The sequence below is a fragment of the Mirounga angustirostris genome, unplaced genomic scaffold (assembly GCF_029215605.1).
Source record: "Mirounga angustirostris isolate CCGP_5_RB_7025 unplaced genomic scaffold, mMirAng1.0.hap1 SCAF_1, whole genome shotgun sequence".
NCBI classification, from domain to species: domain Eukaryota; kingdom Metazoa; phylum Chordata; class Mammalia; order Carnivora; family Phocidae; genus Mirounga; species Mirounga angustirostris.
The window spans coordinates 54,745,337-54,759,073 of record NW_026991709.1 but is presented as its reverse complement, the minus strand read 5'-3'; the positions used below and the strand labels follow the sequence as shown (position 1 = coordinate 54,759,073).

The 13,737-nt window shown below is 41.4% G+C and overlaps 1 protein-coding gene across 1 annotated transcript in view; it reads left to right on the top strand.

The window, feature by feature from the left end:
- The window catches only part of MORC1 (MORC family CW-type zinc finger 1), a 170,399-nt gene extending 159,094 nt beyond the window's left edge, over positions 1-11,305 (top strand). Inside the window, exons 27-28 of the mRNA XM_064589446.1 lie at positions 7,830-8,024; positions 11,162-11,305. Of these exons, the coding sequence (XP_064445516.1) occupies positions 7,830-8,024; positions 11,162-11,305 (339 nt within the window). The remainder of the gene's footprint in view (positions 1-7,829; positions 8,025-11,161) is intronic.
- The last annotated feature ends 2,432 nt before the right edge of the window (positions 11,306-13,737 follow it).

Here is a 13,737-nt window from a genome sequence, read left to right as displayed (position 1 = left end):
GCAATAATGTTTTTCAGATTTCTTTTTAATTTTACTTGTTTTGGTTTGTTTTCTTGCTACTATTGCTTTTATCAAAATGTGTTCCCTGGCTTTCATTCAGATGGCAAAAGCTGTGAAATTCTAGAGCTTTGAACACTAAGAACTCTGTGTGACTGGTGACGTCTGAGCTATCTATGACTCTGTCCTCCTTGAATTATTTACCCTACTCCACCTTCTGGCCATGGGGTACGGCACTCCCTGGGGTTGACTAAAACCCCCACAGGAAGCATCTATGAAGCTTCCTGGAGGAGGTGGTTATTGCCTTAATTGGAAGTCATCAACTTTTTTTTTAATTTAAAGATTTCATTTACTTGAGAGAGAGAGCATGAGAGGGGGGAGGGACAGAGGGAGAAGCAGACTCCCCACTGAGCAGGGACACAGATGCAGGACTCCCCATTAAAGAGTATTAAGCTACTTAAAGTACATGGATTAATATCAGTAACTTATCCTCCAATTATTTGTGCTTTTTAAAAAAAGAGTTTTATATATTTATTTATTTGGGGGAGAGAGAGAATGAGCAGGGGAAGGAGCAGAGGGAGAGAGAGAAGCAGACTCTCTGCTGAGTCTGGCCCTCACGGACTCGATCCCAGGGTCCTGGGATCATGACCTGAGCCAAAGGCAGATGCTTAACCAACTGAGCCACCCAGGTGCCCGGAAGTCATCAACTTCTCGTGGGTTGAATTGAGGATGTTTGAAAGTGGGTATCCCTCCAAGATCTCAGAACATAGCCTGGATTTCAGAGCAGGATTGGCCTGTGTGCTTAAAACCCCCTTGCTGTGAACGCTGCATATCTTCTCTCCTAATTCTCCGCATTTAGTGCCAATGGTGTGGCACACGTGGGAAATACAGGGGGTGAACAAAACCAGTGCTTTTTTACATTGAGGTTACGTTCTAGAGGAAACACAGATAACAGCATAATGTAACATCGCGTAATGATAGCTACTAAACACGTAAATAAACATAAAATAATTGTGCAGGGCCTGGGGGTAGACTGTGACGGTGTGTGTTGGGGAAGGGGCAGCCTATTTCAGAGCAAAGGGTACCTGAGCCATGTTTTAGCACAGACCTGAGGTAAGCAGTGAGTCTTGTGGAGGTTGGGCTTGAACTCACTGAACAGAGAAAGCAGCAAGGGTGAAGGGCCTGAGGCAGGAATGAGCTTGGTGTTTTCCTGGAAGAATGAGGCCTGCAACTCAGGGAAATAAGGTAAGAATGGGCAGAGGCAGGCCAAGGATTTCAGCATCACATTAATTCTTGGTGTCCCCACACAAGTGTCTGGGTAGTTTGAGACTCTAAAAATCTAAGATTTCTTTACATGGCAATCCACAAATCTCACAATTAAGTCTCACCTTTAATGGAATACATTGTGTAAGCGTGTGTGTGTATGTGTGTGAATACACACATATTGGCAAGTGTTTGCCACTGTGTAGTGGTATTTGGGTCCCTGCTCCCAAATACTCCTCTTTTTTTTTTTTAATTTTATTATGTTATGTTAATCACCGTACATTATATCATTAGTTTTTGATGTAGTGTTCCATGATTCATTGTTTGCCTATAACACCCAGTGCTCCATTCAATATGTGCCCTCTTTAATACCCATCACCAGGCTAACCCATCCCCCCCACCCCCTCCCCTCTAAAACCCTGTTTGTTTCTCAGAGTCCATAGTCTCTCACGGTTCATCTCCCGCTCCATTTCCCCCCTTCATTTTTCCCTTCCTACTATCTTCTTTTTTTTAACATATAATGTATTATTTGTTTCAGAGGTACAGGTCTGTGATTCAACAATCTTACACAATTCACAGCGCTCACCATAGCACATACCCTCCCCAATGTCTATCACCCAGCCACCCTATCCCTCCCACCCCCCACCACTCCAGCAACCCTCAGTTTGTTTCCTGAGATTAAGAATTCCTCCTATCAGTGAGATCATATGATATATGTCTTTCTCTGATTGACTTATTTCGCTCAGCATAATACCCTCCAGTTTCATGCACATCGTTGCAAATGGCAAGATTTCATTCCTTCTGATGGCTGCATAATATTCCATTGTATATATATACCACATCTTCTTTATCCATTCATCTGTTGATGGACATCTTGGCTCTTTCCATAGTTTGGCCATTGTGGACATTGCTGCTATAAACATTGTGGTACACATAGCCTTTGGATCACTACATTTGTATCTTTGGGGTAAATACCCAGTAGTGAAATTGCTGGGTCGTATGGTAGCTGTGTTTTCAACTTTTTGAGGAACCTCCATACTGTTTTCCAGAATTGCTGCATCAACTTGCATTCCCACCAACAGTGTAAGAGCGTTCCCCTTTCTCCGCATCCCCACCAACATCTGTCGTTTCCTGACTCGTTAATTTTAGCCATTCTGACTGGTGTGAGGTGGTATCTCATTGAGGTTTTGATTTGGATTTCCCTGATGCTGAGCAATGTTGAGCACTTTTTCATGTGTCTGTTGGCCCTTTGGATGTCTTATTTGGAAAATGTCTGTTCCTGTCTTCTGCCCATTTCTTGATTGGATCATTTGTTCTTTGGGTGTTGAGTTTAATAAGTTCTTTATAGATTTTGGATACTAGCCCTTTATCTGATATGTCATTTGCAAATATCTTCTCCCATTCTGTCGGTTGTCTTCTGGTTTTGTTGACTATTTCTTTTGCTGTGCAAAAGCTTTTTATCTTGATGAAGTCCCAATAGTTCATTTTTGCCCTTGCTTCCCTTGCCTTTGGCGATGTTTCTAGGAAGAATTTGCTGCGGCTGAGGTCGAAGAGGTTGCTGCCTGTGTTCTCCTTTAGGATTTTGATGGACTCCTGTCTCATATTTAGGTCTTTCAACCATTTTGAGTCTATTTTTGTGTGTGGTGTAAGGAAATGGTCCAGTTTCATTCTTCTGCATGTGGCTGTCCAATTTTCCCAACACCATTTGTTGAAGAGACTGTCTTTTTTCCATTGGACATTCTTTCCTGCTTTGTCGAAGATTATTTGGCCATAGAGTTGTGGGTCCATTTCTGGGCTCTCTATTCTGTTCCATTGATCTATGTGTCTGTTTTTGTGCCAGTACCATACTGTCTTGATGATGACAGCTTTGTAATAGAGCTTGAAGTCTGGAATTGTGATGCCACCAGCTTTGCTTTTCTTTTTCAACATTCCTCTGGCTATTCGGGATCTTTTCTGGTTCCATACAAACTTTAGGATCATTCCATTTCTTTGAAAAAAGTTGATGGTATTTTGATAGGGATTGCTTAAATGTGTACATTGCTCTAGGTAGCATTGACATCTTCACAATATTTGTTCTTCCAATCCATGAGCATGGAATATTTTCCATTTCTTTGTGTCTTTCTCAATTTCTTTCATGAGTATTTTATAGTTTTCTGAGTACAGATTCTTTGCCTCTTTGGTTAGATTTATTCCTAGGTATCTTATGGTTTTGGGTGCAGTTGTAAATGGGATCGACTCCATAATTTCTCTTTCTTCTGTCTTGTTGTTGGTGTATAGAAATGCCACTGATTTCTGTGCATTGATTTTACTTTATTTTTTTTTCTTCTTAAATATTTTATTTATTTATTTGAGAGAGAGAATGAGATAGAGAGAGCATGAGGTGGGGAGGGTCAGAGGGAGAAGCAGACTCCCCGCTGAGCAGGGAGCCCGATGCAGGACTCGATCCTGGGACTCCAGGATCATGACCTGAGCCGAAGGCAGTCGCTTAACCAACCGAGCCACCCAGGCGCCCTCTGTGCATTGATTTTATATCCTGCCACTTTACTGAATTCCTGTATGAGTTCTAGCAGTTTTGGGGTGGAGTCTTTTGGGTTTTCCACCTAAAGTACCATATCATCTGCAAAGAGTGAGAGTTTGACTTCTTTGCTGATTCAGATGCCTTTTATTTCTTTTTGTTATCTGATTGCTGAGGCTGGACTTCTAATACTATGTTGAATAGCAGTGGTGATGGTGGACATCCCTGCCGTGTTCCTGACCTTAGGGGGAAAGCTCTCAGTTTTTCCCCATTGAGAATGATATTCGCTGTGGGTTTTTCATAGATGGCTTTTATGATATTGTATACTCTGAAGAGTTTTGATCAAGAAAGGATGCTGTACTTTGTCAAATGCTTTTTCTGCATCTATTGAGAGGATCATATGGTTCTTGTTCTTTCTTTGATTAATGTATTGTATCGCATTGATTGATTTGTGGATATTCAACCAACCTTGTAGCCCAGGAATAAATCCCACTTGGTCATGGTGAATAATCCTTTTAATGTACTGTTGGATCCTATTGGCTAGTATTTTGGTGAGAATTTTTGCATCCATGTTCATCAAAGATGTTAGTCTGTAATTCTCCTTTTTGATGGGTTCTTTGTTTGGTTTTGGGATCAGGGTAATGGTGGCCTCATAAAACGAGTTTGGAAGTTTTCCTCCCATTTCTATTTTTTGGGACAGTTTCAGAAGAATAGATATTAATTCTTCTTTAAATGTTTGGTAGAATTCCTCTGGGAAGCCATCTGGCCCTGGGCTCTTGTTTGTTGGGAGATTTCTGATGACTGCTTCAATTTCCTTAGTGGTTATAGGTCTGTTCAGGTTTTCTATTTCTTCCTGGTTCAGTTTTGGTAGTTTATACATCTCTAGGAATGAATCCATTTCTTCCAAATTATCTAATTTGCTGGCATAGAGTTGCTCATAATATGTTCTTATAACTGTTTGTATTTCTTTGGTGTTGGTTGTGATCTCTCCTCTTTCATTCATGATTTTATTTATTTGGGTCATTTCCCTTTTCTTTTTGATAAGTCTGGCCAGGGGTTTATCAATCTTATTAATTCTTTCAAAGAACCAGCTCCTAGTTTCCTTGATCTGTTCTACTGTTCTTTTGGTTTCTATTTCATTGATTTCTGCTCTGATCTTTATTATTTCTCTTCTCCTGCTGGGTTTAGGCTTTATTTGCTGTTCTTTCTCCAGCTCCTTTAGATGTAAGGTTAGGTTGTATATTTGAGAACTTTGTTTCTTGAGAAACGCTTGTATTGCTATATACTTTCCTCTTAGGACTGCCTTTGCTGCATCCCAAAGATTTTGAACAGTTGTGTTTTCATTTTCATTTGTTTCCATGAATTTTTTTTTTAAAGATTTTATTTATTTATTTGAGAGAGAGCACATGAGAGGGGGGAGGGTCAGAGGGAGAAGCAGACTCCCTGCTCAGCAGGGAGCCTGATGCGGGACTCGATCCCGGGACTCCAGGATCATGACCTGAGCCGAAGGCAGTCGCTTAACCAACTGAGCCACCCAGGCGCCCCACCATGAATTTTTTTTAATTCTTTAATTTCCTGGTTGACCCATTCATGCTTTAGTAGGATGCTCTTTAGCCTCCATGTATTTGAGTTCTTTCCAACTTTCCTCTTGTGACTGAGTTCTAGTTTCAAAGCATTGTGGTCCGAAAATACGCAGGGAATGATCCCGTTCTTTTGGTACTGGTTGAGACCTGATTTGTGACCTAGGATGTGATCGATTCTGGAGAATGTTCCATGGGCACTAGGGAAGAATGTGTATTCTGTTGCTTTGGGATGGAATGTTCTGAATAGATCTGTGAAGTCCATTTGGTCCAGTGTGTCATTTAAAGTCTTTATTTCCTTGTTGATCCTTTGCTTAGATGATCTGTCCATTTCAGTGAGGGGAGTGTTAAAGTCCCCCACTATTATTGTATTGTTGTCAATGTGTTTCTTTGCTTTTGTTATTAATTGCCTTATATAATTGGCTGCTGCCATGTTAGGGGCATAGATATTTAGAATTGTTAGATCTTCTTGTTGGATAGACCCTTTAAGTAGGATATAGTGTCCTTCCTCATCTCTTATTATAGTCTTTGGTTTAAAATCTAATTTGTCTGATATAAAGATTGCCACCTCAGCTTTCTTTTGGGGTCCATTAGCATGGTAAATGGTTTTCCACCCCCTCACTTTCAGTCTGGAGGTGTCTTGAGTCTAAAATGAGTCTCTTGCAGACAGCATATCGATGGGTCTTGTTTTTTTATCTGATACCCTGTATCTTTTGATTGGGGCATTTAGCCCATTTACATTCAGGGTCCAATTACTCCTCTTAATTAATAACACATGAAAAGCATAAATAAGGGCTCATAGGTGGCTCATTCGGTTAAGCGTCTGCCCTCAGCTCAGATCATGACCTCAGGGTTCTGGGATCAAGTCCGTGAGGGCCGTGCTCAGCAGGGAGTCTGCTTCTCCCTCTCCCTCTGCTCCTCCCCCTGCTCGTTCTCTCTCTCCCCCAAATAAATAAATATATAAAAATCTTTTTTAAAAAAGCATAAATAATTGGAGGTTAAATTACTGATATTAATCCAATAAAGTTAAGTACTTTAAGTAGCTTAATGCTCTTTAATGGGAATTCATACCGTCCTCTCAACTCTAAAAATATCTGTGCCTTGCTTGGGGGCACCTTGCAGCTTCTCCCATAAGACACAATATTTGCATACTTACATTATCTCATTCTATAGACTGGACGCTTCTTGCGACCAAGGACTGGATCTTCTGTATCTTTGTATCACCTATAACAAAATTCAGTGCCTTGAATTTAGGAGGTGGTTAGTGAATGTTAAATGGAATTCGGTATATTTAGAGGTTTTTGTTTGTTTGTTTAAAGGATTTTACAGAAAGAGGAGAAATGGATGTTTAAAGGGACTGATATGGACAGTGTCTGGGAGGGGTCTGTAGGTATTAGTGAATGTGGTGGGGGCAGGGGGCAAGAGTAGACCCAGAAGACAAATGAGACCACCTTACAGTTTTCCTGGCAGCGCAGTCATATCAGAACACAGCAATCTCCTTTTTACAGAAACATTCAAATGTGTATCAAAACAGGATTTGCTCTGTATCTCTTTTCTCAGAATATCCCCCGGCCCTCTCCAAATGTTGACACAAAATGACACATGTCATTTTGAAATTGGAGCGTTTTGGACGCCTGGGTGGCTCAGATGGTTAAGCGTCTGCCTTCGGCTCAGGTCATGATCTCAGGGTCCTGGGATCGAGTCCCGCATCAGGCTTCCTGCTCCTCGGGAGCCTGCTTCTCCCTCTGCCTCTCTCTCTCTCTCTCTCTGTCTCTCATGAATAAATAAATAAAATCTTTAAAAAAAAAATTGGAGCGTTTTGCTTCTCCATTCCCTTTTCTACTCTGTGAGTGCCTTGGTCACATCATGAACTCGTGGGAAACAACCAAGACTCGAATTAGCAAGGGTCACATGTGTACGTCAACAACCATATTCTTTGCATCAGGACAAGGGACCCGAAGAAAGTCACAGAACAGGAATTACTCTGATGGTAGCTTCTGTGCTTTTCAGATGCTACAGACATGAGTTCTAAATAACACGCCATCATCTGCCAGCAAAGCCCTGCGTGGCCTGCCATTCTGTCACTACCTGTGAGTTCTGGTGCTGTGGAGAGGGGGTCACTACCAGCCACCCCCTTTGTGCCTTGCATACTCTGGTATCACTGGTGGGCAGACAAATCCAACCACGACTGGATTCTTTTTCCATTTCAAAGCGAGGGTGTCCAAGCTCACCTTGGTGTGCTTCTCCCATCCTCATAGTTACTGGAGTATCACACGTTTTTCCTGGTCTTTCTTCCTCTTCCAACAGATTGCAAGTTCCTTCAGGGTGTCTCCGTGTCTTAAATTTCATACACAGATGTAGAGTTGACACTTGGTACATACGTGCGGAACTGGAATATGAAATCGCTTTCTGATATTAGGGCAAAAAGTAGTACTTGAAAAATATACTAAAACTGTTTTTAAAAACATTCCCAGATCCAGAATGTTTACATGGCCCAATATGAAAGAGAACTAAAGAGAAAAATGCAGTCCATTATCTATGATGCAAATCAAAGAGGAGTGGTTAATGAAATATCTCTGGGACAATGTGAAGAAAAAAGAAAAATTACTGAAGATAAACTGAATAATCTTCGGGTAAAACTGGCAGCACTATTGCAGAAACTCCAGCTGGTAAGTAACAAAATTTGGAGTAGTGGGAATGTACTTTGTGGAGAGAGCACTGAACTAGGTCATCCACCTGCTGGCTCCGGGCAGGTCACTTAACGTAGCCCTACTCTCCCTATAAGGATATTGAAATCATAAATAAAGGAACTTTGAAAGTACACATAAGAACATTTTTAAAAGGTCTGTTATTTCCCTCTCTCACAAAAATCAGAACCTTTGCTTGTGCTGTTGGTAGAGTTTGATCAACCCTGTCTCCTCAACTGTGTATTTCCAGTAGGAAATTTTTTCCAATTTTATCAGACAACAAAGTATTTTAATTTTTATCTCAATACATAATTAAAAATGGGCTCTTCTAATCTTTGAGGAGAGGTTAGAGGTCAGGAAACGTTGTGTAAGTATGCTGTTCATCTTGTTTGGATGGACGAACGCATACAGAACAGGGCTCCTGTGATGGATTGAGCTAATGAGGGAAAGTCCATCTTCTTTCTACAGCATGTAGAAAGGCTGGATATAATCCATAAAAAATTAAAATATGTATAGCCATGGTTGAGGAGTCTTTCCATAGATGCTAGAAATAAATGGAGAAATCAACAGTTGAGCCTAGGAAAGCACATGGTATTTTGTACTCAGACACAGGCCCTGAGTCTGGGACAGGAGACAGGGCCTTCCTGGGCCATACAAGGTGAGAGGGCAGGAGCTGAGTGCCCCACGGAGGGCCCTGACTGAGTGGAGGGTTACCTTGCCCAGGACGGGGAGTCAGGGAGAGACCAGGAAATGCACACACATCAGGATAGTACATGATGAGCATGGGCTTTGAAGCCAGGCCACCTGGGTTCCAGTCCCAGCTGCGAACATTTCAAGGTGAATCCATTCCTCCTTCACAAAATGTACGTCTTTTGGGTTCTTTGGGGTTTCTCTTCTATTATTAAGTACAAAATGAAACTCAGAAAATATTTTTGCTTAATTTAAGTATACAGCAAAAATGATACCACCCTCCCCCTGCCTTAGGTGGCCTAGGCAACAGCTCTTGTGGTTCTTGTGGCTGTAAAGAGTGGCAAATGTTTTTTATGTGTGAAAGATCTGATACGGAGCCTGGCACCGAGGTACAGTTTCAGCGATGATGGTTGTTCTACTAACAAAAACTCAAGAGACCAAAGAAATTCTGTGTCATAAAAATCGAATACTACTCTATATCAAAAAAGTTCATAAAAATTATTGGTTTTCGGTATTAAGGAGGGCACATATTGAATGGAGCACTGGGTGTTATACGCAAACAATGGATTGTGGAACACTACATCAAAAACTAGTGATGTAATGTATGGTGACTAACATAATATAATAAAATTTAAAAAAATTATTGGCTTTCATAATAGCACATCTATGTGTGGCTGGGAGAAAAACATGAAAGAATTATGATTTGCTCTTCCTTCTATGCCAAACCCCTGGTTTTCCCGCACAGTAGCCAGAGGAATTCTACTAATTTGTTTTATTCACGAAGTTTGGTAAGGAGGCGAGGGGCTTTAGCCTGCAGAGTATATCTAGTATCATTGGAGAGGTACTCAAAGGACTCCTTGCCCACATAGATTTACTCTCATCCTTGACTTCAGATTTCGATTTCCACAGCCTCTGATCGCCAGAGCCTACTGCACTGGTGTAGAACAGAGATGAGAAATGAGGGGGACCCAGAGCAGATGGACCGAGCAGGCCCATGCAGAGGCTGGGGACAGAACCAGCCGGAAGTCCTAGAAGGAAGTCTGGTTTGCCAGGCACAGAGCAGAGCCAAAGAATTAGAGTCAACCGAGCAGACGGAGAGCTGTCAGTGTCAGAAGGGGTCACACAGGGCATTCCTTGCTCAGGGCCAGTGAGTGAAAATCTAGGTGAACATGACTATCAGGTGAGCTTGTCTGTAGGGACAGGGCCCCAGGCACAAAGCTGGGACTCAGTACGGTCCAGCCTTGTCTGAGGCCTAGGGCAGAGGGAGCCGAGCAGAAGCACAGTTAATGGAACTGGGTGAGCGATGGAGAAGTTAGGATGGTGTTGCCACTGACTGGGAACAATCATAAAACTGGGATTGTTTCTGAAAGGTCCTTTTTCAAAATTCTCTTATCCGTCAGCCCAGGTTGGAGAGCAGGTTAAGCCCATGGCTGGGCTTGAGGGAGTGATATTTAAGTCCGTGAAGAGGGGGCATTTGCCCACCTGTTCCTGGACTAAGCAGCCCGGGGAAGGAGAGTATGAAATTGTCCATAGAGAACTGGGGGAAAGGAGAGAAAAGGAGACAGATGAGGGCGGGAAGCCAAGGGTTAGGGGTAAAGATGCTGCAGAGGAAGAGAACCGGCAGAGAAGTCAAAATCTGCCTACTCATCTGTTTCTCCTAGAAGGCTAAAGATTCATGAACTTTTATTTTAAAGATTTTATTTATTTGGGTGAGAGAGAGAGCACAAGGAGGGGTGGGGAGCAAAGGGAGACAGAGAGGAGACTCCCCACTGAGCAGGGAGCCCGACATGGGGCTCGATCCCAGAACTCTGGGATCCTGACCTGAGCTAAAAGTGGCCATTTAACCTACTGAGCCCCCCAGGCACTCCAGATTCATGAACTTTTAAAATGGGAGACAAGTGATACCTGGGTGGCTCAGTTGGTGAAGCATCTGCCTTCAGCTCAGGTCATGATTCCAGGGTCCTGGGATCGAGCCCCGCATCCTGCTCCCTGCTCAGTGGGGAGCCTGCTTCTCCCTCTGCCTCTGCCCCTCCCCCTGCTTGTGCTCGCTCTCTCTCTCTCTGACAAATAAATAAAATCTTTAAAAGAATAAAAAAATAAAATTTTTTTAAAATGGGGAGACGAGAATCTATTACAGAGAAGGACAAGGTGGAGGCGGAGTGGCTTTAGGAATATGACAAGTAATTAAATAGATGGAAACCAGTTGAACTTAACCTCCACTAAGGAAGAAAAAGAAATGACCCAAGTTCCTAACTGCTTGTGGGCACAAAATGAGGTTAAAGGTGAAAACATTTTAAAAGATGAAAGGCATTATTCCAGGGCCAGGTGGGTTTTGCTGCTGCAGGAACCCTAAGGCGGACTGTCCCGAGGCCACAGAGGTGTAGCCTGCAGCTTCTTGGCCTGCTCTGATTGTTGGTTCTCTTTTCCAGGGTAGTCCAGCAGGAGACCAGGAGCAGATTGACAGGTATTTAGAAGCTTTGCTTAAAGAAGATAATCCCCTTTTCCGGAACGCTTTAAATAAAGTGACTACAGATGTGGAACACGGTCTCCCTTTAGAAAAAAACGGAAAGTGATTCTCAAAATTAGAAGTCAGAAAAGATATTCACGTTTAAAATGTTAATAAGACAAAGATTCTTTTCAAAACATATTTCCCCTTGTACTCTGTTATTGTACGGTTTGTCCTGTGTAATCCTAAGAACATGTGTACTTTAGAAATAGAGACTGATTTACAATGTACACATTTGCAGTCAGGTTCCCTAACTCTTCCTGTTATTTCAGACGCTGTTCTAGAGTTCTCCAATTCCCACGTGAGCTATAAGAAAGAAATGTCAGTTAGGCTTAAATTCTGTTTTCACTTAAAAGACTATAAAAACTAGAAAACAGTGGTTTTCAAAATCAGTGTACAAAGGACTACAGAATCACCTCCTCTTAAAACTTGTGTTGAAACAGGAAGACCCTATGCCCTTTCTCCACGACAGCCAATACTTGGTAAAGCAGAAAATATAAATCCTCAAAAACTGTAAGATATAATTTATATGATAATCCTATTGTTGAGTTGTAGTACAAATACATGTCTTCTAAGGACCATGTGAACACATACTACACGTATGTAAGAATTGTTTTTATATTTTCCTTGATAACTGATTATTTTTATTTGTTTAGAAATATCTGCCATTTTGGACAAAAGCAATAAAACATTTAATGTTGGTGGAATTGTAGAATTTTAATTTTACGTACATACATACAATACAAAATTCAGAACGTGTGAGATGGGATATGGTGGAGAGTCTGCACCCCATCCTTGTCTTTAGACACTTAATTACTCCTCCCCCGAGGCGTGCTTTTACTAGTTACTTATGAATCCATCCAAAAACAATCAATGTACATAAAACCATATAAGTCATTATACAGGTATAAATACAAACGTAATGGCATCCAAGATTTTGTTGCTTTTTACAGTTAATATACCTTCAAGATCATTCCATGTCAGGCTCAGTACATGGAGAGTCTCTCATTATCTTTCCCTGCTCCTTATTATTTGATTCTGTGGACATACTAGAACTTATTTAATTATTCTCTTACCGATGGTCCCTTAGATTTTTTCCCATTCTTTTGGGTTTGTATGCGCAGATCTCTGTAAATATGTTTATTTCACACACGTGCAGGTATATGTTAAATAAATCTCAGAAGATGAATTGCTGGGTCAGAGGGCATGTATGTTTTATTATTAATAGATAGTGCCCAGTAGTACTCCATAAAAATTTTATTAATATACATTCCCACAGCAACATGAGTGCCTGTTTCCTCACACCTTCACCTACCCAGTGAATTATCAAACTTTTTTTTATCTTGCTGACCCAAGTAGGTAAAAAGTGGTATATCCTTGTAGTTTTAATGTATATTTCTTATACTATGTGTAAGATTGAGCATCTTTTCATGTTTAAAATTCATTTAAATTTTTAAATTTGGCTTTTTTTCCATTTTTCTGTTTGGTGGTGTTTTTTTTTTAAGATTTTATTTATTTGAGAGAGAGAGAAAGTGTGTGCATGAGTGCGGGTGGGGTGCAGAGGGAGAGGGCAGGGTGCTCAATGCAGGGCTTGATCCCAGGACCCTGGGATCATGACCTGAGCTGAAGGCAGACGCTTAACGACTGAGCCACCCAGATGACCCAGTGGTAAGTATTTTCTTACTGATTTATAGGAACTATTTTTATGTTAGGGAAATTATCTTTTTTATATTATATCTGTTACGGCTATTTTCTCCTAATTTTTTTTTAATTTTATTATGTTAATCACCATATATTACATCATTAGTTTTTGATGTAGTGTTCCATGATTCATTGTTTGCATATAACACCCAGTGCTCCATTCAGTACATGCCCCCCTTAATACCCATCACCAGGCTAACCCATCCCCCCACCCCCTCCCCTCTAAAACCCTGTTTGTTTCTCAGAATCCATAGTCTCTCATGGTTCGTCTCCCCCTCCAATTTCCCCCCCTTCATTTTACCCTTCCTACTATCTTCTTCTTTTTAACATATAAATGTATTATTTGTTTCAGAGATACAGGTCTGTGATTCAACAGTGTTACACAATTCACAGCGCTCACCATAACACATACCCTCCCCAATGTCTATCACCCAGCCACCCCCTCCCTCCCACCCCCCACCACTACAGCAACCCTCAGTTTGTTTCCTGAGATTAAGAACTCCTCCTATCAGTGAGATCATATGATACATGTCTTTCTCTGATTGACTTATTTCGCTTAGCATAATACCCTCTAGTTCCATCCACATCATTGCAAATGGCAAGATTTCATTCTTTTAGATGGCTGCGTAATATTCCATTGTATATATATACCACATCTTCTTTATCCATTCATCTCTTGATGGACATCTTGGCTCTTTCCATGGTTTGGCTATGGTGGATATTGCTGCTATAAACATTGGGGTGCACGTACCCCTTCGGATCCCTACATTTGTATCTTTGGGGTAAATACCCAGTAGT